Source organism: Symsagittifera roscoffensis, chromosome 3, assembly GCF_963678635.1.
Source record: "Symsagittifera roscoffensis chromosome 3, txSymRosc1.1, whole genome shotgun sequence".
NCBI lineage: Eukaryota > Metazoa > Xenacoelomorpha > Acoela > Convolutidae > Symsagittifera > Symsagittifera roscoffensis.
The window spans coordinates 56252508-56279638 of record NC_087064.1 but is presented as its reverse complement, the minus strand read 5'-3'; the positions used below and the strand labels follow the sequence as shown (position 1 = coordinate 56279638).

At 38.3% G+C, this 27131-nt stretch overlaps 3 protein-coding genes across 3 annotated transcripts in view; 2 read left to right on the top strand and 1 right to left on the bottom strand.

The window, feature by feature from the left end:
- Positions 1 to 13369, top strand: part of LOC134842343 (proteasome subunit alpha type-1-like) — a 359095-nt gene extending 345726 nt beyond the window's left edge. Inside the window, exons 2-7 of the mRNA XM_063858630.1 lie at positions 10120 to 10146; positions 10232 to 10276; positions 10352 to 10717; positions 11290 to 11419; positions 11863 to 12056; positions 13129 to 13369. Of these exons, the coding sequence (XP_063714700.1) occupies positions 10144 to 10146; positions 10232 to 10276; positions 10352 to 10717; positions 11290 to 11419; positions 11863 to 12056; positions 13129 to 13215 (825 nt within the window). The 5' untranslated portion in view covers positions 10120 to 10143 and the 3' untranslated portion in view covers positions 13216 to 13369. The remainder of the gene's footprint in view (positions 1 to 10119; positions 10147 to 10231; positions 10277 to 10351; positions 10718 to 11289; positions 11420 to 11862; positions 12057 to 13128) is intronic.
- Positions 1 to 27131, bottom strand: part of LOC134842342 (RNA demethylase ALKBH5-like) — a 149231-nt gene that overhangs the window by 112417 nt on the left and 9683 nt on the right. The gene's annotated exons all lie outside the window — the stretch shown is intronic.
- The window catches only part of LOC134842341 (programmed cell death 6-interacting protein-like), a 74016-nt gene continuing 71925 nt past the window's right edge, over positions 25041 to 27131 (top strand). Inside the window, exons 1-4 of the mRNA XM_063858628.1 lie at positions 25041 to 25259; positions 25546 to 25603; positions 25682 to 25742; positions 26394 to 26521. Coding sequence (XP_063714698.1) covers positions 25060 to 25259; positions 25546 to 25603; positions 25682 to 25742; positions 26394 to 26521 — 447 coding nt within the window. The 5' untranslated portion in view covers positions 25041 to 25059. The remainder of the gene's footprint in view (positions 25260 to 25545; positions 25604 to 25681; positions 25743 to 26393; positions 26522 to 27131) is intronic.

Sequence of the window (27131 nt, the reverse complement as noted above, 5' to 3'; positions counted from 1 at the left end):
TCTCGAAAGCAACCTGTGCCTCCTCGTTCCATCCGAACTTTTTCCCTTTGTTGTGCATCAGCTTCTGCATCGGGTACACCTTATCCGCATATCCTTTAATGAATTCACGGTAATAATTGGCAAACCCCAGGAAGCTCATTAGCTGTGTGTCCGTCCTCGGAGCCTTCCATGTCAGCACAGCCTCTACTGCTTCCGGATCTGGCCTCACACCATGCCTGTCTACCATCCTCCCTAGGTACTTTATCGAATCCCTAAGGATTTCACATTTCGATGGTTTGCACTTTAATCCTGCTCTTTTCATGCATCCAAAGACCTCATCGAGCCGATCAATGTGATCCTCCAGGGTCGGTGTCGCTATGACTACGTCATCCACGTAGCACATCAAGAGATTCCCGTACTTTTTGGTCACTCCTGTCAAAGCCTGAGCCATCAGCCTTTGAAAAGTGGCTGTTGCATTGCACAAGCCGAAGGGCATCCTCTTCCACTGGTACAACCCCAATTCGCACGCGAATCCGGTTTTCTCTCTGTCCTTCTTTCGCAGATGGACCTGCCAGAAGGCAGAACCTAAACCCAATGTGGTGAAGAACTTGGCATCACCAAGTTTAGATAGGCTCTCATCTATTCGCGGTATCGGGTACGCATCTTTTATCGTTACCGCGTTCAAGTAACGAAAATTGCAACAAAATCTAAGCTGCCCCCCTTTCTTTTTCGCCATTACTACTCCGCAAGCCCATGGCAATTTCGAGGGTTCTATCATGTCGTATTCAAGCAACATTTCTATTTCCGCTCGGCACGCTTCCGATTTATGTGGCGTCATTCGCCTTGCGCCTTCCCTATGGGGAACGGCGCCCTCTTCTAGTTCGATTTCGTGTTCGACGAAATTACAGCAACCGATGTCCGCCTTATGTTTTGAAAATACATCGGCGTTCCGATTTAGGAGGTCCCGCAATTTTTCAAAATCTCCCTCACCTATTTTCCCTTTTAAATTTTCTATTTCTGGCAAAACCGGTTTGTCAGAATCTAGTTCATATGACGAGGGGCGTTCCGGAAAGTTCGAGCAGCTTGATAAGCCGTCGTCCGTTTCGGATTTCTTTGAAAACAATTTATGAATAGATTTTAATTCTTTAATTCTCTTTAAAATTTTATCTTTATTTGCATGATAAGGACAGTCTTTCACACTATATTTCTTCAAGTTTTCTGTCTCCTCATAGTCGGTCCTCATCGGCAAAGCGTAGCCAAGCTTCTTTCCACGCTGGATTGAAACCGTGGTGTCCAGTGTGGTCAACAACACACTGACACACAGTCCGTTTTGCGTTACCGAGAAGCTCCGGCCTAAAATCACCGAACTCTGACTATTTGGATTCGGTACTAAGCAAACCTGTTTACTGTCACTTAACGAATTCAAATTTCTCATTCTAAAAATTGCTACCACAGCTTGTCCTGGTTGTAATTTTACTTTTCTATCCAAAAAAATTGGTCCTTGCTTTCGTCTGTTATTATCCTATTAATTGGTCTCTTAACATACTTTCGGTCCGGGTTTCTAATCCGTATCAGACCTTTGTTCAAGTCAATCATCAAGTCAAAATTCCTGACAAAATCTCTGCCCAAGATGAATTGGTCGGCGTCGTCCAGATTCTCTACCACCAGGAAGCTCATCCTAAGATCTCGTCCTCCCATGTGAAGGACCGTTATTGGTGTTCTTCTGGCTACGTAGATAGCCCCTCGATTGGCTGCGGCCAGTCGGAGATTCGTTGGAATTAGATCTTCCCGCGTGAAGCCCATTCTTTCCCAAGTTTTTATCGGCATCACACTCACTACCGCTCCTGTGTCCAGAAGCCCTGTGACTCCGATTTTTGTTCCGTTGGTGTCGAGCAGATGTGCTGTCACATCTGCTTCATATCCAATGTGTACTGCGTCTTGTTCCATCATGGCGTCATGGCCTATCTTGCGGACCTTGAGTTCCTCTTCTCCCAAATAGATCTGCCCTATTTGGTCATCATCTGTTGTTACATAAGTCCTGGTGTAGATACTGATCCCATCCACGTTCAGCATCACTTGATACGGCCCATAGACTTCTAGGTAGCGTCCATGAAGTTTCTTCATGCGAGGGCCACCCGTCGTTAGTAGTGCCCTCACAGCCCTCGACTCGGTGCGTGGCTCCATCTGCCTCAGATAGTCTGCATATGTGTCCAAATGCATCAAAGTGAACTCAGACGGTTCACTCAGATTTCTGATTACCTGATGCCCTGCCACCGAGATTATCGACTGTATTTTACTTCCTTGCGGTGCCATACCGAACCTCTGACCAGAGATAACATTAAGTTTCATGCTCAAGCTGCTTGGTGCTTTTGCCTCTTCAACTTCCGTTGCTTCGAAGGCGTTCAGTTGCTCCTGTAATTTTTCATTCTCCAGCTCGAGTTTCACCTTTTGTTCAATCTCTTTTGTCACTAGTTCCTGTTGTACTCTATTTATAGCATCCCTCGCAGCTGCCCTATAATCGATTTTGAAGTCATCGGTCGCAGTTGCTGGTTCCGGTTCACGTGCTTCCTCTATTACCGCTTGCATCTTCTTTGCCACCAGCTCTTGAGGTTTATCCTTTCTGCGTGCCTCCGCTTTATTTAAATGTCGAGCCTTGTTGGCCTTCATTCTTGATAAAGTTTTTTTATGTCTTGGATGTTTGATGTTTGTCACTGTATCCTAGAATTGTGGACATTCTGATTTAATATGATCTTCCAAGTTGTAAAAGAAACATCTCGGGCCGAATTTCGCTATTACTCCTCTCATGAAATCCTCATGATCCAACTCTGACGCATCTTCGTCCTCGAGGCTAAAGCCTATTGCTTTCATGCCTTGTTTGTAAGCTGGGCATGCTGGCACATGATGGTCTGTTGAACTGCAATTAGCACAAGAACGTCTCTTGTCCATATCATCCCTCGGTTTGTACCAATTGTTCCCTTGGTTTGCTGGTCCGTTGTTAAAATTTCCATAATTGTTCTTGTAATATCCAGATCTCGAAGGAGGTTTCAACAAAAGATACTCTTTTGATTTGAGCCTCAACTCCTCCGGTGTTGGCGCATTAGTTGATAGTGGTGTGTAATGCGTTGCTAGCATCGTGCGAAGTTCATCATTTTTCACACCATCGATGAATTTTGAGGCTACGGCTAGGTTCATCCTTCGGTTTGACTCATCCGGTTGGCTGCGTCTTCTCAGCATTTCCAAATCATCGAGAAACTTGTCTATTGTTTCATCTTCTCGTTGCCTCCGTTTCTCGAAGCGCATCATCGCCTGGTGCCCCTGCACCCCTGATCCGAAACGGTTTAACAAGATTTCTAAGATTTTCTCAGCAGTGTCACGTTGATACTGTTTCTTGGCCATGACACAGTTCAGGGCTGTCCCTTCTAAGTTGCTGGTGAGCGCGCTGCATTCCTGTCTCTCCGACAAGTCCTCTTCCTCGAAATGCAGCTTCATTACCTCTATCCAGGTATCAATACAGCCATCAGATTCGTCTTTGTAGCATCTTGGCTTCTTAAAGACTCTTCTGGACTTCTCACTGCGTTCATTGGTTCTAGATAACCTCGTCAGGAATGTCTCCAAAGACCTGTTCAGGGGTTCAAATGCTGTCCCTTGAGTGTCCCGCTTGAGTGTCCTCACACCTTGTCGAAGGCTCTGTGTGCGGTGCATCCCTGCAATCCGAATCACCATGAGCGTTTCCCGCTTGGCCCATATGACTCCTCCTCGGGCTTGCATGCCCCCTGTTGCCGGAATCACTTCTCCCAGTCGCATGTGTGTTTTGCGTTGGTCGTTCGTTAGAGGTTTGTCTGTTCCCCGTTGAACTTGCTCTACTGTTCGGGCCCCATGCTGTATTACCCCTTGTGGCATAGCCTGATGAACTGCCCCTGCCTCTAGTGGATCCATACGTCTTCCTCCTTTGATGTTCATTGAAGTTCACCCTCGGTTCCCTGCTGGGACCTCCCGAGTTCGGCTCTCCTTCTTTTGGTCCACTCTTGCTGCTTAGTAGCCCGTCCAACCTATCCATGATAGCCTGAGTTCGCCTCTCCATCATCGCGTCTATCTTTGTGTCAAGAGTCCCAAGAGACTGCTCTTGCTGAATTCTTAACTTCTCCATGTCGGCTCTTAAGCGTAACTCCCTCTGTTCCGCCTCTCTTGTCATTCGCGACAAGTTCCTCGTCATATGTTCGTCCGTTCTTTCTTTCAAGCGTTTTTCGCTTCTGCCAACTTCTTGTCTGTTGCGGTTTATTTCTTCCCGCAGACTTTCTCTTTCAATGTGAACTGCTCTTTCTAGTTCACTCATCCTTATCGACATCTGTTCATTTTGTTCTCCTAAACTGCCCACTATGTTGTTTAAGGCTTCTTCTAGTGCTGCCCCGTTATCCATGAGTGGCGTCACTAGTGGCGGTGTAACCCTGTCGGTCCCAGGTAACTTCGTGCTTGTCGAGATCCGGGCCTTGACTCTCTGCTTCAACGTCTTTTCATTATTCATTTCAGGATCCATTAACGCGTTGCCAAGCCCTCTGGTTCTACTCTCTCCAGGTTGTGGCTCCGAACTTGTCCTAATCGCGAAGTCCTTTGACTGGCCCGGTGTGTTTGCCTCTTTGCTTATCGTTGTCACTACACCAAATTTGTCCATGGTTCCAGTCTCTCTTCCGACGTGTGTCTCACTCTCCTGGATCGAACTATTGAGGCTGACTTGAGATCCAAAGTCCCCTTGCTCCTCTTCATCCTCTTCCTCCTGGGTTTCAACTTCGTTCCCCGCGCCTCCTCCCATGGTGAATGGAAAGATATTTCCGAAGGTGTTCTTCATTCTTTCTGAGAACGATGATGACGTTGTTTGTTTCCCAGTTCCGCCTGCCATCATAGTGTTGTCTGTTGGAGATCTTCTCGTTGCCGCTACTTCAGTTGAGATGTCGGACAGTTCCGACATCTCCTCCCGATCCAATGTCCCGGTGGAAGTGGCAAAATCATGGCCTTGTTCTACCGGGGTAGATTCACTCGCCAGCCTTCTGCCTCTTCCTTCCAGTCCATTTACTTCCTGGTTATCATTCATGGTCTGGTCCGTATTGACCTCCACTTCTAACAGTTCTCTTCGCTCTTCTGAGGTCTTCTGACTTCTCGTTTCAACCATTCTGCCTGAAACCGTCCCCCTTTTGTCAGACCGGGATCGCTTGATCCAATCCACGAAAGGATCGGTCATCGTTTTTCTTTGCTTTTCAGGTATGAATTTCCTAGAGCTATTACCTCGTTTTGGTATCCTTGACTTGTCTAGACTCATTCTCTATTTGTCACTTTCCAATGCCTACTCTTGACTCAATTGCTAGAGACCTTATAGTTTTAACAATAATAATGACACAACACAATAAATTTCACCAGATTCTATTAAATAGTGACCACGAATCCCTGTATGTTGTCAGAGTACAGTTTGTATAAAATTTATTCACACTAACCGATTATTGGTCCAAAGATTTTGAAATTAGCACAATATGATGTTATCAGTCAATTTAAAAGATAGTGTACTCACTACCCAATCAAGCACAGTTTACGTTGATTTAAAATCAAAAACAAATAATTTATTTTGACACAATATGAATGTATATATGAAAAACGTATGTGTCTTGTACTCTTAGTTGGTCGCAGTACAATAGTCGAACCTGTCTTTTAAAGAAAAAGCTTTCCCTGCTCGGTGCCGCACCAAACAGACAAAACTTTGAAGGCAGTAATTTTCTCAAGTGGGCCTCTATTGCACCCACCGAGTACTGTGTTACCTATCTGCCTTCAGACTGCCCGAGCTAGACCTACTAAAATCCTCAGGGCAGTCACTTTCCCCAAAAACGTATTATGTTTCAATCCACACCAATGAATCACGCTCTTTTTAATTTAGACTTAGTGTCACGAATATCCGAGTTCGGACCTGTTTTGTATTAGTCTGGTTCTTATTGAAAGGCAAGTTACCAGTGCAGTCACTGATACCTAGCCTGTGTGCTAATAACCTAATACCTCTCACTTTTTAGTTTTTCTTTCGTCTACCTAAGTCCTTAATAAAATAATACCCCTCCGGATTGGCACAAATAGGACCCTTCCGGATTGATAGAATCTAGACCCCTCCGGATTTGGACCCCTCTGAGTTGGTTAATAGAAGACCCCTCCGGATTTGGACCCCTCCGAATTAGCAACTATAAGACCCCTCCGGATTCGGACCCCTCCGGATTCGGACCCCTCCTAACTTGAAAATGTTTGACCCCTCCGGATTGGGAGCCCTCCGGTTTTGTAAAAAGTAGCTTTTCGGAGATTTCCTTTTTTCAACCTATACCCCTCCTGATACGTTCTCCGATGCAATTATGCTCTTTCAATTAACTGGGAAGGGTATGTGCTACCTTCCTAGACCCTTCCGGATTGAAGTTAAGCTTCTTATTTGACAATTCGCACCAACGGTGAAGGGTCTTATCGCTGACCTAACTTCGGCTCGATTAAGCTTTTGCTGTGCCTTTAGCCCTCCCTTTTGGTCTAGAATGGCCTAAAATTACTTTATTCAACCGCTATCACCTTTTGGTAGGGGTCTAAGGGTTTTTCAGAAAAATTTATAAAACGTGAAGGGTGTACCCCTCCGGATTTGTGTAATTTGCTAATAACAATCTCCAAAAATTTTCTCGCTCGCTTTTTCGCGTAATTCTCTTTCCTACTAGTAAGTTCAGCTAATTTCTGATCTAATGGTACCAAGATTAACCGGATCTGTCCAGTTGTCGAAAAGTTATTAGCCAAAACGTCTTTCTTGCAAACTCAAAAAATTTCTCACTTATAGGTTCCACCTAACTTTTTCCGCAATTCTGGTCCTTCCGACCTAAAAATTATTGATCCGAGCTCAGAAGGCCTATACTCTTCTAGTTCAATGCAAAAGACCCGATCTAAAACGCTTTTATAGAAAAAATTTGCGAAAAACTATGCTACCTGGACCCCTCCGGATTGATGAATCCACCAAATCAAACACGTTATGTCCGATTTCTCTGCAACCCGGAAGGCCTTCGGGTAGCGGGTTTTAAAACTCGTAGATTCACTAGTGAACGTTGTCCGAACAACTAATTTTACTGTCGTAACTCAAAAATTTCAAAAATTTTTCTAAATTTATAGTGTTCCGTTTTCTCAAAAATCACGAAATTTCAGTTTTCGGTACCAAAATAGTTCCAACCACCTTCGGACTTAACTTAACTGGTTGTATGTATTATGGTAGTGCAGTTACGATGTAACACACTAACTTAGCGCTTTTTTCCGTTTCAAAAAAAATCGATATCTCAAAAATCGCGACTTGTGGGGGGATCAAAATATCGCTATTTTGACCCTAAAAACCGGTCTGTTTTCGCTGTTTTTCACTGAAAAACGATATAAGACCATTAATATAGGCTATATAAATAATAATATTAGTAATACTATACCCCTCCGGGTTTCCTTAATATCCGAATTAAGGTGCTTAACTCGGATATTCGCAGTTCGGTGAAGGGTCACTACAGTGCAGCACTGTCGAGCCCCCCACAGATTACTATCTTACTTTTTGTACCAAAAGGGATACAAAACTTGTTAACGATACCCAACAGTCGATTGTTGTTGTCGTTGAGCCCCTTCTTGTTGCTCCTTGTACTGCTTGCCGGATCGGTCTTCACCCAAGACCCTTCCGAATTGAGCGCAAATCAGCTGACCCTTCCGGATTGAGCGCAATTTATCATTAACGTGCTTAAATGCTCAAATAACCCTACAGTACAAGCCTCACAAACGGGCTACAAAACTGATCGTAACGATCCTGACTGATATAAATGCCTGTAACAACAATATATCTATCAACAACAAACGGGGGGGGGTCGGATCACATCTTGTCTGGGGGAATGATTTCTACTGATTTTTTACTTTTTTTTACTGTTTTTGGTTTTTTCGGCAATTTTTTATGTTTTTTGTTTTTCTTGGGTACTATACTACTTTTTGTTTGGTTTTACTTATAACTTTAAGTGTTTTTGGTCACAAAATACTCAGGGGATGAGGGAATGGCCGATGCCCTCACCCTTCCTGGTTCGTGAATTTTCGGTCTTAACTAAGTTAAAAAGCTATTCACGGTAATCCGGAGGGCTTCCGCGCTCCGAACCACCCCTCCGCCCCGGCGGTTTAGGCCTAATAAGGGCGTTAATGTGAGCATCCGCTCGGCGCGGAGTGCTCGTTAACGGTTCTGCCGGTCATGATGTTAAAAAAGAATAACACCCAGGAGCGCCATAAAAACATGTATGTAACATTCGCCCGGAAGATACATATCGACAGAAAACAAAACTAAGTCTTAAGACGACTGGCTAGCGTCTAAACAGATCTTTGCATGCTTTTCACCGTCTCTACCAAGCCAGTACTTTTCGGTGGTCTTTCTAACATCGGGTCGACAAAAACGTTACTGCTCTCCGGCTTCGACCAGAACGCTCAAATTAACTTAATTACATGCAAATAGTGAGCTCATGGCTGGGTCTCAGTATCCCCAGACCACGAGGTCACTCCTAAAAACAGGGCTACTACTTATTATATTACTATTGTTTTTGTTCAGTAGATAAAAATCATCATCTCCATCGAAGATGGATCAACCCTTTCCCCCAACTCCTAGCTTCTCATCCTTATCAAAATGAATCTAGATATTAATTAAATTCAAGTCAGGACATGACACGAAGCTAAAAGTTTATGCAACAGGATAAAAGTTCCAGTTCCTTTACCCTTCCGGATTGACGAATCCACTGAATCAAGCTCGTTAATCTTGATTTCCTCCTAATCCGGAAGGCTGTCTCTTACCCTTCACCGTTGTTCGCAACGGCCTTGCAACTATTGTAGCAGCACAATAGTTGCAACTCGGAACGTTCTCTGCTATTCCTGCAATCTGCTGCTGTTTTTCAATCACGATTATCGTTGTTATTCGCTATCGCAGATAAAGTTGTTGTGTTTTCTCTCTCGTTCTTTGTTAAAATGGCCGTTTCAGCATTTCTCAGAAATGTGACGTCATCATTCGAATTTTTGAAATTTTAAAATACCAGAATATTCTAGCCCTCACCGTCTGGCCAAACGTTCCAATAACGCTCTTAGTTCTTAAAAACCACCAATCCGGAAGGCTTACTGCTAAAATTCCGAATTCTGCAGAGATTGCATTTTTCACATTCTGGTCGAATGTCACAACCTTTGGACAAGCGGGCTCATGACTTCTCACCTAACCCTCCGGCCCCCGGAATTTTTGGTGTTAACTAGGTTAAAAAACTAAATAGTACTAGGCGGAGGGTACGCACCTTCCCCTTAGAACAACAAAGATGACTAAGGCCTCTAACGCATACGCCCGGAGCGGAGGGTTCGTCGCTGAAACGTTTGCTGATTATGATGGTCTCATGCCTTTAACAGGCCCACCCAGGAACGCCAAAACGCTTATGCCCACCAGTACGCAGTACAATTCAATCATTAGTCAATTTTAACAAGTGCTTTGACCACAAGTACTTTGCACACTTCAATCATTGGTCAATTTCATAAAATACGTCCGAAAAATCAAATCAATATCTTATTAGGCTCCCCAATTGGCGAATCTTGTCGCGATGAACTGCTCAAGGAAAGAAATGCTGAGCTTGAAAGAGTTTCCATAATTACTGACAAACAGGTTGCAGTTTATGGTTATTACTTTCTCTAAATTTGCTTCAGCACGCCGAAGCTCCTTTTTCTTGCGTACAAACCTTGTTTTCTGAAAATTGATTTTTTAGATCGACATAAAACTTTTTATATAAGTTGATTTATGTAAAATGAATGTTAACCAGTTTTTGCAAGCAGTTGTCTCAATCTCCGTGACGTGACTCCCAACCATCTGGCTCTCTTTACTTTCCTTCACGTTATTCTTCCTTTACTTTTCGTTTTCGCTACTGTATGATGTTGCAAAGGTTTTTGACTGGGAGAAATGATGAAGGACCAGTGTAGTAACTTTGGTTACCATGATTTGATCATTTTTGAACCGATAAACTTTCGAGGAAAAAAAGTGAATACACCGTATTTGTGATTCAACATTTTTTGTCTTAAAGTTAAAATCAACTTACTTGAGGTATGGTTATTTGTTCTTCAGATACACTGATTTGTTGATCCAATAATATGGTTTGTTTTTTTTTCCTGAATTTTCTATATAATTTGTATGCTTTTGTCAATACGAAGATTGAAAGAGTTGCATTTGATATTTTAGTTCAGAAACCAGTATGACAATGATATTACAGTATGGAGCCCACAGGTTTGCATCTTGTCGATGTCTTTTACTTGTCAGAGATTCGAGTAACGTGATAAGTAGGGCTTAAAATAATTATAGGGCCGAATCCATCAAATCGAATATGCCATGGAAGCAGTGAAACTAGGATCTGTCACTTTGGCGTTAAAGAATACTGAATATGCTGTTGTCGCTTCAATGAAGCGTTCCAGCAGTAAGCTGGTGAAAAGTCAGCACAAAATCATGGAAATCGACGATCATGTTGCCTGTTCCATGTCTGGTTTGCTGGCCGATGGACAACAATTGGCTAAGTTCATGAGAACTGAGTGCCTGGACAGTAAATGGAGCTTTGATTCAGCTCTTTCTATTGAAAGGCTTACTAGGACGGTAGCCAACAAGTCACAAAGATATACCCAGACTTACGGACGACGACCATATGGAGTTGGACTGCTTGTTATTGGATATGATGTTAGACATTTTCATAAATCAATGTCCAACTACCTTCAATGCGCTTAACCCTCCCTTACTTAACACAAGAATAGCCGTTTAGTGTGCAAGAAATACAGATTGTTCCCACCAAAATAGAAAAAAATAGAAATTGAAAAATAGAAAAAAAACATGTGAGAAATCAAAAATGGAAGGACAGGGAGGTGGAACTTATGCTTTATGAAAAGCTCTGCTTCCTTAGTTCTTTAAAGAAAATATATTGGTTCGGAGTGGATTTATAAGTCGTCATTCACTCACTCCCCGGCGTAATACGAGTCTAAATGCAATTAAGTTTTTGGGTAGACATTTTTGAGCTTTTAAGAACCTGAATCACAATTAGTAGGGCTCTTTGATGTAACACTTAATCCCTAACGAGCTTTCGCGCCGAAAAAATGGGATTGAATAGATCCAACTTCCGCCATAGTTCCCTTCATTTTTTGAGCGGCATTGGAACAAAAAGTTGCATGTTATTTGTGCAAGTTAAATAATAATGTTATTAAATAATCAGCGTAGATGATTGGTAAAAGTTTCAGCGCTTCATTAATCTGTTACAGGACTTAGGATCTCACGTTTTTCAAACTTGTCCATCCGCTAACTTCTACGAATGTGAAGCTACTGCGATAGGGTCACGGTCTCAATCTGCAAGGACATATCTGGAAAGAAATCTCGACGTTTTTAAAACATGTAAGATTCAATCATTTTGCTCATAAATTATGTTCATTTTTGCGGTAAATAAAGACAATTTGAATGTTTGCTGCCCAAGCTCCTTTGGTTCTCAATGCCTTAAGGTATTTGTGCAGCATAAATTATTGCTCGTATGTCGTGAGATAGTTTTAAACTATTCTCTGAACCTTAAGATAAACAGTGTGAAACTTATTTATCAGTTGAAAATAATTAATTGAAAGCCACTTTTATGTCATCATGACTGGTATTTTAGAATCATTTGTCATTGTAGCTTCTAGGTTTGAATTTCATAAATTGCGTATATTTGGTTTACTTATTCAGATTCAAAACTTAAAAGATAATGTATGCATCAGAAGTCATCAAAGGCTGAAACAAATCAGGTCTAGCAATGACCCGTTAATGGTCGTTAACAAATTTGAATTAAAGTGAGTTGTTTTTTTAAGGCAGTCTAGAAGAATTAATCACTCATGCTATGCACGCCTTGTCCAATTCGCTTGCAAACGACCAAGAAATGACGAAAGAAAACGTAGAACTGGGCTTCCTGGGAAAAGATTTGAGCTTCAGGAAATTGACAGAAGTAGAAATCGAAAACTATCTACAGAACGTGGAGACAAAGAAGCCTTCAAGAAATATCCAGGTACGCTATAGAGATAATATCGAATTGATTGATCAAAAGCATTGGTGTATTTCATTAAAAATTTTAAAATACATGAACTTTTTGATTTTATGAAATATATTTTTGAAATATTTATTATTATTTTTTCCATTTTATTTATTTTTTGAAATGTTTATTTTTTTTTCTAATTTTGATTTTCAGTCTAACTTTGAGTCAGGACTGTTGAGTTAGGAATTAAAACTTGTTCACGCTCAATTTAAATTTTTTGTGGGTTGGCTTTTGATTTTCTTTTAAGTTCAGTTCATTTCCTTTGTTTTGTTAAAAGGAAGGGAAACTCCACTATCGAACAGCAAAAAAAGTTCGAGTCTGATTTTAAGCGAATAATGTGAGAGCAGTCTGATTTTTTTTTTCAACCAAAATCATTTACCACAAATACTCATAGAAATGTGTGGAGTGATTTATCATATTAAAGAACTTTCAATCCTGATTCGAACAAACTAAAAAAAGTTTTGAAGTTTGTAACGCGTTTGAAATTTTTGAGAAAAGCGTTTGAAATTTTTGAGATACGCGATTGAAATTTTTGAGTTTTGAAATTTACTAATTCGAGGCTTATTTCTTCTAATTCTTTATGCACTTTATCGAGCAGCTTTTTTGGCGTGTTGTCGCTAGTGCTCGCGAAGCGCAGCTTCGCCTCTGTGCTATAAAAAGGTATGCAATGATACTATTTTTTGTGAAGTTTTTAGCGCGATTTTAGCAATAAAAAAATTCAAAACAATTGCAAAAAAATCAGTTTTTTGATTTTTAAACTTGTTAGTCCTGTTTCGACAAAAACCGTTGCCCGATTTGCTTAATTTACTGTGGCTGTCGAATATGCCTAAGATTTAGATAGTCTTCAGATCCTTTCATCACACCCAATGCACTTATTTGAAAAACAACACTAATTTGAAAAACATGCATTTTTTAAAGATTATGCGCTGAACATTCTGTGCGATTTGCGCAGCAACTGGCTATCCTTGTTAATATCGAGCTTGTTTCTATTGATTTTCTTATTTTACATTGGGAAAAATTGTACGTATTCTAAAGTTCAATTCAGGACGATGCTGATCAAGGGGCTGCTGATGCTGCTCCTGCTACCGGACAAGAAGGAACTGAAGGAGGAGACGATGCTCCAATGCAATAATCGAAAGAATCACCCAAATGACACTCCTGGCCTGAATCGATACCCCTTTATGATTGAATTGTTTGAATTCAACAGTAATGTTGGTTGATTAATGAGTTTAATTTTTAGTCCTGATATTATTTGATGGGAGCTAAATATACTGTTTACGAGGAAATGCCTTTTATTTTTAGATTGAGCCTATCTTAGTGTATTAAAAAGTTTATTGAGCAATATCAACAAAACGGCCGCATGCTTAACTGGGCATAACCGTGAATTAGATATTTTATCTCTGTTTACTGTAGAAAGTTAAGAAGAGTAAAACAAGTTCATCTTATAGATTTTGTCAGTTTTGTTCCCTGTCTGCTTAAGACTAATGTTGCTGGTTTTTATTTGATTTTTTTTTTCAATAAAAAAGTCTTAAAAATTGTTCACGCTCGATTTTGATTTTCGTGGATTGGCTTTTGATTTCTTTTAAAGTTCAGTTTATTTCCTTTGTTTTATTAAAAGGAAGGCAAACTCCACTATCGAACAGCTAAATGTTAAGGTCACGAACAATGTGATCGACTTCTAATTTCGACAATGGAATTTAATTATCAGTTTCCAGCGAAATAATGTTTTACCTATTGATCGAGTTTTCTCAAATTGGGTTAATTTTATCAAAAAAGCCTTTATTATAAATTGTTTTTGAAATTCACAGAGCTTTCAGGACATATATTTTTTTCTTTAAAATTCGGAAGTCAATTTTTTCTGTTTTCTTGCGTTCATTACTTTTTCCAACCGTCAGTTGGCTATGTTTTGATTGCTTTTCGATTCGTAACGACTTTTCTTTTCGATCATTCTTTTCTTTGGGTTTTCTCTGCATCATTCGGCTCCATAACTCGAAGTAACAAGCTGCTTGTGCTGACAATACGGTGTTGCGACAATATGCAGAGTAATCATGAATAATAACAATGATCCCAGAATTGACCTGATGTTTTTCGTGAATTGTTCAAACTGTCGCAGTGATGTGATTTTTGAGTCCATTCGCAATTCGAAGTGCCAAGTTTTTTTAGAGCCATCTTCAATGCCTACGTACCACCATTTGGACCATTTGCCGCGAATGCATATATTCGAAGCCCGTAGAACGGCGAATAAAGCAGGAGAGCGAACCAGCACCTCACATGACTGTTCGGCTGGTCCTATTTGGCACTTAAACCTTCAGCTACTCTTTTCAAAATAAGTTAGATTGCGGGGCTGGTACTCCAACAACTGGCGTCACATGGAGTGAATGAAATATATCGATATTTGAAGGTTTTTCCATATTTCCGCTTTTGGTAGAGCTCAGCTGGAAGAAGATCACTCTTGGGGCTCTTGTTTCAGTAAGACGAGGCGTCAGTGTCTGTAGCGCTGATATCAAACAACGATGCAGTTTTCCTTCACAAAAATCGTTGCACAAGAAGATGAGCTACTGAAACTAGAGACTGTTTTTTTTTTACTCAAGCGTAGCGTAGGTTTTTCTACAAGTCTGCTTTTTTAAAAAGTCAATGAATGCAGTTCAGACTGTTATATAGGTCGCGATGATTTTTCATTTTTTTTTTTGTTTTGAAAAGTTTGTTTACGCTCAATTTTTTTTTTCGCGATTTGACTTATGTCTTTTTAAAAATCAGTTCACTTCCTGTGTTAAAAGAAAAGGAACTCCACTATCGAACGGCAAAATTTGAAGGTCACGAAAAACGTGATTGACTTTTGGTTTCGAACGTGGAATTAACTTTTCAGGTTTCTCAGTGAAATGAAATTATTTGGTATTGATCCAGTTTTCTCAAATTAATTATCATGTATTGTTCTAGAAGTTTAAAGAGCGGTAAGGGCATCTTAATTTTCTGTACGGTTGCGTTAAGCAAGCGTTATCAATCAAACCAGAATATAGGCTTTTTTCGGGGTAACACCTAGAGCAACAGAATCACTTGAATCATTTTACCTTAAGTTAATTCGTGCTTATGGCAAAGAGTTAACGCTCTTGCCTTCATAGACAAACGTCAATGGTTCGAATCCGACCAGGAGTTTTTTATGAGCAAAAAATTTTTCCGCGCGTGTGTCTGGTTATGTTTGTCTGCTTTTTTTATCGGCTTAATTGCCGCAGCACCCAATTTGCTTAAAAATTGGAAATTTTTACTCAAATTTAAAAACAATTCATTGTATTCTAGTTTTGGGCAAGCAGTTCCAAGAAGTTTTGCCTATTTTTGCTATTTGATTTTTTTTCAGGCTGTTTTTATTAAAAACTTATGGAGTTTGTGTTCTTTGTATATTTACGGAGTATTCTGTGAATTTGGAGTAGAGGTAACACACATGCTTGAGACAACAAATCGAAGAAGTTCGTTTTCAGTCGGGACCTGTTTTTTTTTGCGAAAACTGAAAATTTTAAGACTTTCGTGTCTGCTGTCTTTGTCGGCTTAGGTCTTGCAGAAAGGATCGGTTTATTTTCAGCGGTTTGAAAGGTCTTCAAAGTTTCCAAAGGTACAGGTAATTTTGTTTCATGAATTTTTATGTCCTTTCATGTTTTTTTACCCTTGCGATAAGCAAGGGTATTACAATCGGGTACGGCTTTTTTTCCCGTAAACAACTTTGTCCACAGAATGACTGAAGTTTGGTCATCTCCAAATGTATCTCTATTCTCTATTTCTACTCAAGATGCTTGTCGAACAACTGTAATTCAAAAGATGGCCTCAACGACTAAAGTGATATTTGTTGCCTATCTTAGTGTATTAAAAAGTTTATTGAGCAATATCAACAAAACGGCCGCATGCTTAACTGGGCATAACCGTGAATTAGATATTTTATCTCTGTTTACTGTAGAAAGTTAAGAAGAGTAAAACAAGTTCATCTTATAGATTTTGTCAGTTTTGTTCCCTGTCTGCTTAAGACTAATGTTGCTGGTTTTTATTTGATTTTTTTTTTCAATAAAAAAGTCTTAAAATTTGTTCACGCTCGATTTTGATTTTCGTGGATTGGCTTTTGATTTCTTTTAAAGTTCAGTTTATTTCCTTTGTTTTATTAAAAGGAAGGCAAACTCCACTATCGAACAGCTAAATGTTAAGGTCACGAACAATGTGATCGACTTCTAATTTCGACAATGGAATTTAATTATCAGTTTCCAGCGAAATAATGTTTTACCTATTGATCGAGTTTTCTCAAATTGGGTTAATTTTATCAAAAAGCCTTTATTATAAATTGTTTTTGAAATTCACAGAGCTTTCAGGACATATATTTTTTTCTTAAAAATTCGGAAGTCAATTTTTTCTGTTTTCTTGCGTTCATTACTTTTTCCAACCGTCAGTTGGCTATGTTTTGATTGCTTTTCGATTCGTAACGACTTTTCTTTTCGATCATTCTTTTCTTTGGGTTTTCTCTGCATCATTCGGCTCCATAACTCGAAGTAACAAGCTGCTTGTGCTGACAATACGGTGTTGCGACAATATGCAGAGTAATCATGAATAATAACAACGATCCCAGAATTGACCTGATGTTTTTCGTGAATTGTTCAAACTGTCGCAGTGATGTGATTTTTGAGTCCATTCGCAATTCGAAGTGCCAAGTTTTTTTAGAGCCATCTTCAATGCCTACGTACCACCATTTGGACCATTTGCCGCGAATGCATATATTCGAAGCCCGTAGAACGGCGAATAAAGCAGGAGAGCGAACCAGCACCTCACATGACTGTTCGGCTGGTCCTATTTGGCACTTAAACCTTCAGCTACTCTTTTCAAAATAAGTTAGATTGCGGGGCTGGTACTCCAACAACTGGCGTCACATGGAGTGAATGAAATATATCGATATTTGAAGGTTTTTCCATATTTCCGCTTTTGGTAGAGCTCAGCTGGAAGAAGATCACTCTTGGGGCTCTTGTTTCAGTAAGACGAGGCGTCAGTGTCTGTAGCGCTGATATCAAACAACGATGCAGTTTTCCTTCACAAAAATCGTTGCACAAGAAGATGAGCTACTGAAACTAGAGACTGTTTTTTTTTTTACTCAAGCGTAGCGTAGGTTTTTCTACAAGTCTGCTTTTTTAAAAAGTCAATGAATGCAGTTCAGACTGTTCTATAGGTCGCGATGATTTTTTTCGTTTTTTTTTGTTTTGAAAAGTTTGTTTACGCTCAATTTTTTTTCGCGATTTGACTTATGTCTTTTTAAAAATCAGTTCACTTACTGTGTTAAAAGAAAAGGAACTCCACTATCGAACGGCAAAATTTGAAGGTCACGAAAAACGTGATTGACTTTTGGTTTCGAACGTGGAATTAACTTTTCAGGTTTCTCAGTGAAATGGAATTATTTGTTATTGATCCAGTTTTCTCAAATTAATTATCATGTTTTGTTCTAGAAGTTTAAAGAGCGGTAAGGGCATCATAATTTTCTGTACGGTTGCGTTAAGCAAGCGTTATCAATCAAACCAGAATATAGGCTTTTTTCGGGGTAACACCTAGAGTAACAGATTCACTTGAATCATTTTACCTTAAGTTAATTCGTGCTTATGGCAAAGAGTTAACGCTCTTGCCTTCATAGACAAACGTCAATGGTTCGAATCCGACCAGTAGTTTTTTATGAGCAAAAAATTTTCCGCGCGTGTGTCTGGTTATGTTTGTCTGCTTTTTATATCGGCTTAAATGCCGCAGCACCCAATTTGCTTAAAAATTGGAAATTTTTACTCAAATTTAAAAACAATTCATTGTATTCTAGTTTTGGGCAAGCAGTTCCAAGAAGTTTTGCCTAATTTTGCTATTTGATTTTTTTTCAGGCTGTTTTTATTAAAAACTTATGGAGTTTGTGTTCTTTGTATATTTACGGAGTATTCTGTGAATTTGGAGTAGAGGTAACACACATGCTTGAGACAACAAATCGAAGAAGTTCGTTTTCAGTCGGGACCTGTTTTTTTTTTGCGAAAACTGAAAATTTTAAGACTTTCATGTCTGCTATCTTTGTCGGCTTAGGTCTTGCAGAAAGGATCGGTTTATTTTAAGCGGTTTGAAAGGTCTTCAAAGTTTCCAAAGGTACAGGTAATTTTGTTTCATAACTTTTTATGTCCTTTCATGTTTTTTTACCCTTGCGATAAGCAAGGGTATTACAATCGGGTACGGCTTTTTTTCCCGTAAACAACTTTGTCCACAGAATGACTGAAGTTTGATCATCTCCAAATGTATCTCTTTTCTCTATTTCTACTCAAGATGCTTGCCGAACAACTGTAATTCAAAAGATGGCCTCAACGACTAAAGTGATATTTGTTTTACTGCTGATAAAGATTTTAACATGTAAGTTAACTTTTTGTCCGTTTTATTGATTTCGATCTTTTTGTTGGCTTTCTGCCGGGTAATTAGTTCTCTATTTTTTGGTAGGTTTTTTGATATTGTTTCTTTGTTTTCATTAGGGTAAATGTAGTTTATGGTTTTCTGGCATTTATAGGCGCCAAAGTTTTCTCGTAGAAATTAAACTTTTTTGAATTTTTCTGCTAGAAATTTTTGTTTGCAAATCAATTTTCAGTTTTTTCGATGCATGATTTCTTTTTTATTTTGTTCTAAAAGTGCCTGAAATTAGTTTTATTTAGTTAGGTGTGTTTTAGGCTGAGGTAATTTTATTTGAAATTGAATCAAGTTGATGGTTTAACGTATTGTTTCATTTTGTCAAAAAAAAATTCAAAAAAGATAAATTCTCAAGTTTTTTTTTGCAAATTTGACTTGTCTTTTTTGTTACCAAAGGAATGTGGCGGCAAGTTCTGCATAAGATTTAGGCGTATGGTTCTTTTTGAAATTTCTGAAAACATGTTGTTTCAGCGTTTTTTTGTTTGTTGTGATCTAGCTCCTTTACCGTTGCGTTAAAATTTCTTAACCGGTAAAAATTCTTGATGTAATTGCGTTATTTTTATAGGCTTTCTGAGTTTTGCAAAAAAAAAAACATTTTTTTTTGTTAACTCGTGTTCATTGAACTTTTTCGAACTCTGTTGTCTATGTTTCCAACCCGAGTCGCAAATATTGGTGCTACTTTTGGTGGCCCATTTCTTTTCATAAAAGTGGTAGAAAGACCGCCTACAATGCCGCATCTTTCGCTAGTCTCTTTTTACATTAGCCGGCGGCTTTCGTGATGGTAATTTTTTGACCCATAAGGAGTTTTTGTGTTTTCTCCAAAAATGCCCTGCCACATCTAAGATTAAGTGTTCAATAAAAAGAAAATGTTTAAAGTTCTCCCCAGCATGAGCTGCTAAGCCCTGGTTTTTGTATAAAAAGATTTATACCCCTGGTAATTGTTCGTTATACCCCTGGTAAAAATAAAAGTTTGACCCGTTTCTTGAAAGTTTTTTCTCGACTCAATTGCAAGAACCCGTGTTGAGAATCCTCCATGAGTAGATGGCTACGCCCATTTTTCTGTAGAATAAAAGATGAAAATGTCAGATTTGACGTTATTTACACTTGCGAATTTAAGTGAGCGTAGTGTAATAGTACGACTGTTCTTTTTTCTAACCTAAGTCGCAAATATTGATGCCACTTTTGGGGAACCTTTACAGCTGTTTGATAGCATGTTCTTTGACACTCATAGTAATAAGTTAGCACGATTATTGCATTTACATTGTTCAAATGAACGGAAAAAAGCTATTGACTTCAGATATCAGTGCAACACAAAAACTCGATCTCAGAAAGTGAGCTCAATTTTTTTTTCGCGATTTGACTTATGTCTTTTTTAAAATCAGTTCACTTACTGTGTTAAAAGAAAAGGAACTCCACTATCGAACGGCAAAATTTGAAGGTCACGAAAAACGTGATTGACTTTTGGTTTCGAACGTGGAATTAACTTTTCAGGTTTCTCAGTGAAATGGAATCATTTGTTATTGATCCAGTTTTCTCAAATTAATTATCATGTATTGTTCTAGAAGTTTAAAGAGCCATAAGGGCATCTTAATTTTCTGCACGGTTGCGTTAAGCAAGCCTTATCAATCAAACCAGAATATAGGCTTTTTTCGGGGTAACACCTAGAGTAACAGAATCACTTGAATCATTTTACCTTAAGTTAATTCGTGCTTATGGCAAAGAGTTAACGCTCTTGCCTTCATAGACAACCGTCAATGGTTCGAATCCGACCAGGAGTTTTTTATGAGCAAAAAATTTTCCGCGCGTGTGTCTGGTTATGTTTGTCTGCTTTTTATATCGGCTTAAATGCCGCAGCACCCAATTTGCTTAACAATTGGAAATTTTTACTCAAATTTAAAAACAATTCATTGTATTCTAGTTCTGGGCAAGCAGTTCCAAGAAGTTTTGCCTAATTTTGCTATTTGATTTTTTTTCAGGCTGTTTTTATTAAAAACTTATGGAGTTTGTGTTCTTTGTATATTTACGGAGTATTCTGTGAATTTGGAGTAGAGGTAACACACATGCTTGAGACAACAAATCGAAGAAGTTCGTTTTCAGTCGGGACCTGTTTTTTTTTGCGAAAACTGAAAATTTCAAGTTTTTCGTGTCTGCTTTCTTTGTCGGCTTAGGTCTTGCAGAAAGGATCGGTTTAATTTAAGCGGTTTGAAAGTTCTTCAAAGTTTCCAAAGGTACAGGTAATTTTGTTTCATAAATTTTCATGTCCTTTTATGTTTTTTACCCTTGCGATAAGCAAGGGTGTTACAATCGGGTACGGCTTTTTTTCTCGTAAACAACTTTGTCCACAGGATGACTGAAGTTTGGTCATCTCCAAATGTATCTCTATTTCTACTCAAGATGCTTGTCGAACAACTGTAATTCAAAAGATGGCCTCAACGACTAAAGTGATAGTTGTTTTACTGCTGATAAAGGTTTCTAACATGTAAGTTAACTTTTTGTCCGTTTTATTGATTTCGACCTAATTTTTGTTGGCTTTCTGCCGGGTAATAAGTTCTCAATTTTTTGGTAGGTTTTTTGATATTGTTTCTTTGTTTTCATTAGGGTAAATGTAGTTTATGGTTTTCTGGCATTTATAGGCGCCAAAGTTTTCTCGTAGAAAGTAAACTTTTTTGAATTTTTCTGCTAGAAATTTTTGTTTGCAAATCAATTTTCAGTTTTTTCGATGCATGATTTCTTTTTTATTTTGTTCTAAAAATGCCTGAAATTAGTTTTATTTAGTTAGGTGTGTTTTAGGCTTAGGTAATTTTATTTGAAATCGAATCAAGTTGATGGTTTAACGTATTGTTTCATTTTGTCAAAAAAAAATTCAAAAAAGATAAATTCTCAAGTCTTTTTTTTTGCAAATTTGACTTGTCTTTTTTGTTACCAAAGGAATGTGGCGGCAAGTTCTGCATAAGATTTAGGCGTATGGTTCTTTTTGAAACTTTTGAAAACATGTTATTTCCATTTTCAGAGTTTTTTTGTTTGTGATCTAGCTCTTTTACCGTTGCGTTAAAATTTCTTAACCAGTAAAAATTCTAGATGTAATTGCGTTATTTTTAAAGGCTTTCTGAGTTTTGCAAAAAAAAAAACATTTTTTTTTTGTTAACTCGTGTTCATTGAACTTTTTCGAACTCTGTTGTCTATGTTTCCAACCCGAGTCGCAAATATTGGTGCTACTTTCGGTGGCCCATTTCTTTTCATAAAAGTGGTAGAAAGACCGGCTACAATGCCGCATCTTTCGCTAGTCTCTTTTTACATTAGCCGGCTGCTTTCGTGATGGTGATTTTTTGACCCATAAGGAGTTTTCGTGTTTTCTCCAAAAATGCCCTGCCACATCTAAGATTAAGTGTTCAATAAAAAGAAAATGTATAAAGTTCTCCCCAGCATGAGCTGCTAAGCCCTTGTTTTTAGATAAAAAGAATTATACCCCTGGTAATTGTTCGTTATACCCCTGGTAAAAATAAAAGTTTGACCCGTTTCTTGAAAGTTTTTTCTCGACTCAATTGCAAGAACCCGTGTTGAGAATCCTCCATGAGTAGATGGCTACGCGCATTTTTCTGTAGAATAAAAGATGAAAATGTCAGATTTGACGTTATTTACACTTGCGAATTTAAGTGAGCGTAGTGTAATAGTACGACTGTTCTTTTTTCTAACCTAAGTCGCAAATATTGATGCCACTTTTGGGGAACCTTTACAGCTGTTTGATAGCATGTTCTTTGACACTCATAGTAATAAGTTAGCACGATTATTGCATTTACATTGTTCAAATGAACGGAAAAAAGCTATTGACTTCAGATATCAGTGCAACACAAAAACTCGATCTCAGAAATTTTCCAACTCAATATATCTCGCAATATTTTTGAAATGCTTAATTTATACACAATTTGGCTTTTTGCTTTCGAATCTTTATCATGCAAATTTAGCGTGGATGTATTCAATTTGTTATATTCCAAATTATTACATGCCAATTTGTGTCCTCTATTTGTATTTGGTGCCACTTTTGCTGCATAGCATTTGCAATTTATTGGCATATGTAGTTGTTTTTTTTCGTGACTAGTGTTTGTCGTATAATAACCGTTCGTGGTCGAGCGGGGAGGGCGTGAGACTTTAAATCTCAAGTTTACTGGTTCGATTCCGATACGTAGCAAAGTTTTACTGAATCGAGGCTTATTTCTCTTTTTTCTTATTTCACTTTCTAAAGCTGCTTTTTTTCTTGTTCTCGCTAGTGTTTGCGAAATGCAGATATGCCTCTGTGTTGGAAACTTTTTCCTTTCTCTGAAACTAACCTGGCATATGCTTAATTTATACACAATTTGGCTTTTTGCTTTCGAATTTATCTTATGCAAATTTAGCGTGGTTGCCTTCAATTTGTTATATTCCAAATTATTACATGCCAATTTGTGTCCTCTATTTGTATTTGGTGCCACTTTTGCTGCATGGCATTTGCAATTTATTAGCATCTGTAGTTTTTTTTTCGTGACTAGTGTTTTTCGTTTAATAAGCGTTCGTGGTCGAGCGGGCAGGGCGTGAGACTTCAAATCTCAAGTTCACAGTTTCGAATTCGATACATAGCAAAGTTTTACCGAATCGAGGCTCTTTTTTCTGATTTCACTTTCTAAAACTGCTTTTTCGTGTTCTCGCTTGTGTTTGCGAAGTGCAGATTCACCTCTGAGTTGGAAACTTTTGTCGTTCTCTTGAAACTACCCTGGCACATCTGAGGTTAAGTGTTCAATCTTACAAAAAATTAAGCAGCAATTTTGTTGAAAAAGGAGCTACGCACTAATTTTTTTTGTAGAAAGCTCCACGAGCAAATCTTTTCTGTATCAACTACGCGCATTTGATTTAGAACTTTAAGGGCAAGCGAGCTTGTTAGCGTTTTGTTATTTTACTGGTCATTTTTCAATCCAACTAGTATGAAATAGTGCTCATTTGTATAAACATTTTGTTCACTGTGTTCGTTTTCTTCGCTTTTGTTTTTGAAGTATTGGCAATTTCATAGCTTTTGTTTGATGTGCTTTGTTGGTGGCTAGTGTTTACCGATATTTTTTTCACAAATCGCAGATGGGGGGACGTTACACGCGCAAACCGAGTCTTCATGTTTTCAGGAGGGATTTTACGCCGCTTTTCTACTGAGAAACACAACAATTTTGTTTTTTCAAAAATAGCATTAGCCGAACCCATTTAAGTGAAAAAAAATGTAATCAACCAAAGTGGAGTTGGTGAATTTAGAAATTACAGTGCTATTAAAATTATACTAAATCAAAAAAAAAAATGAAAAAAATTAGGTGCGTTGAACAAAAAAAGAATATTTTGGAAGTTAAACCGAATAAATAAGTAGACAAACGATAGCCCAAAAACACAAATTTTCTCAAAATTTCCTTCAATTTTCTCACATCCAAGAAAAACCAAGTTCAACTTTTGGAATTTATTTAATAACACCGAGCCGAAATGGATTTTTCCAATTTTCGCAATACAACACAAGCATAGCATTTTGAGCTCGCAGTCAGAAAGTGAGATCGAAGCCACTAAATTGAAGTAATTATCAAAAAAAAAAATCTTAAGGTACAAAAAAATTTACCCATTTGTATCGAATGATATTCAATTGAGAAAAACATGAAAAAAAATACATTCACCCCTTTTAAGTAACCGAGCGGGAACTTTGGCGACAATACTTAGGATATACGCCACTTGAGCAAAAAAAAACAAATTGTTGTTATCGAAATTTTTGAGAAGTTTGGAAGTTCGATGACAACATTCTGTCGCAAGTGTTCATCTACCCTAAGTAGTGTCGACTTAGTTGGCGCTTGGTAATTTGTTTTAACGTTTATTTAACGTCGGTGCTTGTGCTTCTTGATTTGTTTTCCTTAAATTGAGCATGAGCTGTAGCTGTTGTTTTTTTGTCTATAGCTGAAGTTTTAAAAGAAATTATTCGACTTAGTGGCTCCCTGATCATTTATGTCTGCTAGCTCACAATGGTAGCCTTGTGTTGTATCGCAAGTCCTAAAACGCTCTGCTTCGCCTCTGTGTTATAGTATCAATTCCGAAATTCTTTTCAACTGTAAGTCTTTCATAAATTACTTTATAAAAGCAACTTAGGTATTTTTTGCGTTTTGCGTGTCTCAACCTTGTCCCCGCTGCTAATTAGTCACAGCAAGAACAAAGCAAGTTTTTTTAGCCTTCAGATTTTGTCCTAAATTATTAGTCTGAAAACCAGAATTATTCAAACCAGTTTTTCTCGAACCAGAGATTGGTTGATATTTTTCGGAATCCGAATCACGACTTCGGAGTTGTTAATGTTATACAGTATTCGACTTCGGTACACACTTTTGTGGGTTTGCCTGGTTAGCTAGAAAAAGTCCAAGTTATCACATCGTTCCTTCCTAATTCGTGATGTTGTTCGAACAAAAAATCGATTAGTTTTATTGCCTGTGTGGTGTCTGAGAGCGTGAAAGAGCTTCCTGTAAATTGAGAAATAATTTTTTTTTCAGACTAATTTATCATGGCTCGCTCAATGAAAAGTGTGCCTTTGAAAGGAACGACAGAGCTGGACTTTGTCAAGTTGCTCAAAAGTCACATTAAGAGTGCGGGATCGAACGAGGAAGATGCGAATAATGCTCTGGCTACTTTGACTAAGAGCAGAAACATAGGAGTGCTTGTTCCGCCTGACAGAACTGAGGTCGGACTGAATATGCTGCAAAGGTAAGTCATGATTATTTGACTATTTTGAGAACATTGCTCATGAAGTCAACAAATGCTCCCGACGAAGCAAGGATTGAAATAAATAAAGCGTCTTGAAATTTTAATTTTGTCAATGTGTCATTTTTCCCGGTAAATTGCTATTCAGTGAGCTATAGTTTTTGCCTTAAACTAAAACGAGGCCTTGATTACTGAGGTTTACTTAATGTAGAGCAAGTAGCTAGGAGAAATGGACAGTTTTAGATACTCACGCACTACACCAATTGGCGAACTTCAACGGATATTTTAGGTATTACGATCAGTTCTGCTCAATGGAAAAACGGTTTCCTATAACAGACACGAATGAAGTAAGCACCTTCTTTAGTGTAAGCCTGCTTTGTTGTAATAGCATTTATGTAGTTTTTCAAATCATTGCTGGTTTTTAGATACGCGTGTCTTTTTGTTGGAAGGACTCGTTCGGAAAAGGTGTTTTCGGATCAAAAAAGTGTAAGTTGATTTTTGTTCCGACCATTTTAAAAATGTGGAGGGACTTTGCATTCGGGTGTGTTTTAATTTTTTTCCACAAAATCAGGTACCGCAAATAATCATCGGAGGCTCGAGTGATATATCATATTAAAGCCCTTTCACTCGTGATTCGAAATATCTGTCGAGAAAAACCGGTTGGAAATTTTTGATTTTTGGTCTAATGTCGAGCTAATAAGGTGAGCATGTGCAGGCTTACAAAAGCTTATTTAAGCTAAAAGTAAGCCGTGAAAACTTGGTTTTGTTTGTGTTAAGTTAGCTTTAGCAGTTTTAGCGCCATTTTCGGAATCAAAAATTCAAAAAAAAAGTTCTGCAAAAAATGGAAAAATTGGCTTTAACGTTTTTTTCCCGTTTTTCTAGCCATTTTTCTACATAAATTGTTTTCCAATTAGCCTAAATGAATATGACTGTCCAATTTGCCCAATTTTTATATTTTCGTTCAGATTTTTTTTTATCACACCACACAGAAAAAAAACGACACTAATTTGAAAAATGTTATTTTTTAAGACTATGGGCGGAATATTCTGCTACTTGTACAGTAACCGGCTATCCTTGTTAAGTATTTGAATTTAATGATTTTAATAAGTAAAAACATTTTCATACCAAACTTTTCAGCTATTTCGAGCAGTGGTTATGAGAAAGCAGCAGTTCTGTACAACACTGCAGCCTTTATGACTCAGATCGCAACTGGAATCCGATCCAATGATGACGCCTCAATGCAAACCGCGACTAAATATTTTCAGGTATGATGTCAAAAAATGGGCGAACCCCTCATGCCATTAGGGCTGGTTGGCACGAATGCTTGAAATGTATGTAAGGCAATCATAACTCATTGCTGGCAAATTTTAAGCAAGTAAATTATTCAGTTTTGGACAGTTAGAAGGAAGCTGATTGGTTGAAAATTTTCAAGCAATTAGTTTCTCTGCTAGCAGAATAGACCCCAAAAGTTTTACTTTGCCTTAGGATTATACTAAATTGTATCAGTTGTGGAATGCGTGACTCATTACTCAAAATTTCGATCGCGAGTCAGTCAGTTTCGGTCAGTTTGAAGGGCGCTGATTGGTTGAGAGTTTGCGCGCATTCAGTCCTTCGCCCATAAGAATAGTTCCATCGGCTAGTCATATTAAAAGCAATTGAATTGCAATAAAACAAGACCTCTCGTATTGCACAAGCCCTGAAACCCTGAATGTTCCGACTGCCTTTTAAGGTTTTTGGAGCAGTAATAACATAAAAAATTAAATGTAATAAAATGAAACTGAAAATCATCCCCCCACACGCCACAAAAAGTACCAAAGAATAAATTTTGCTCCCTGTAACAAATCGGTTACATGACAAAAGATCCCTTTCCTTAAG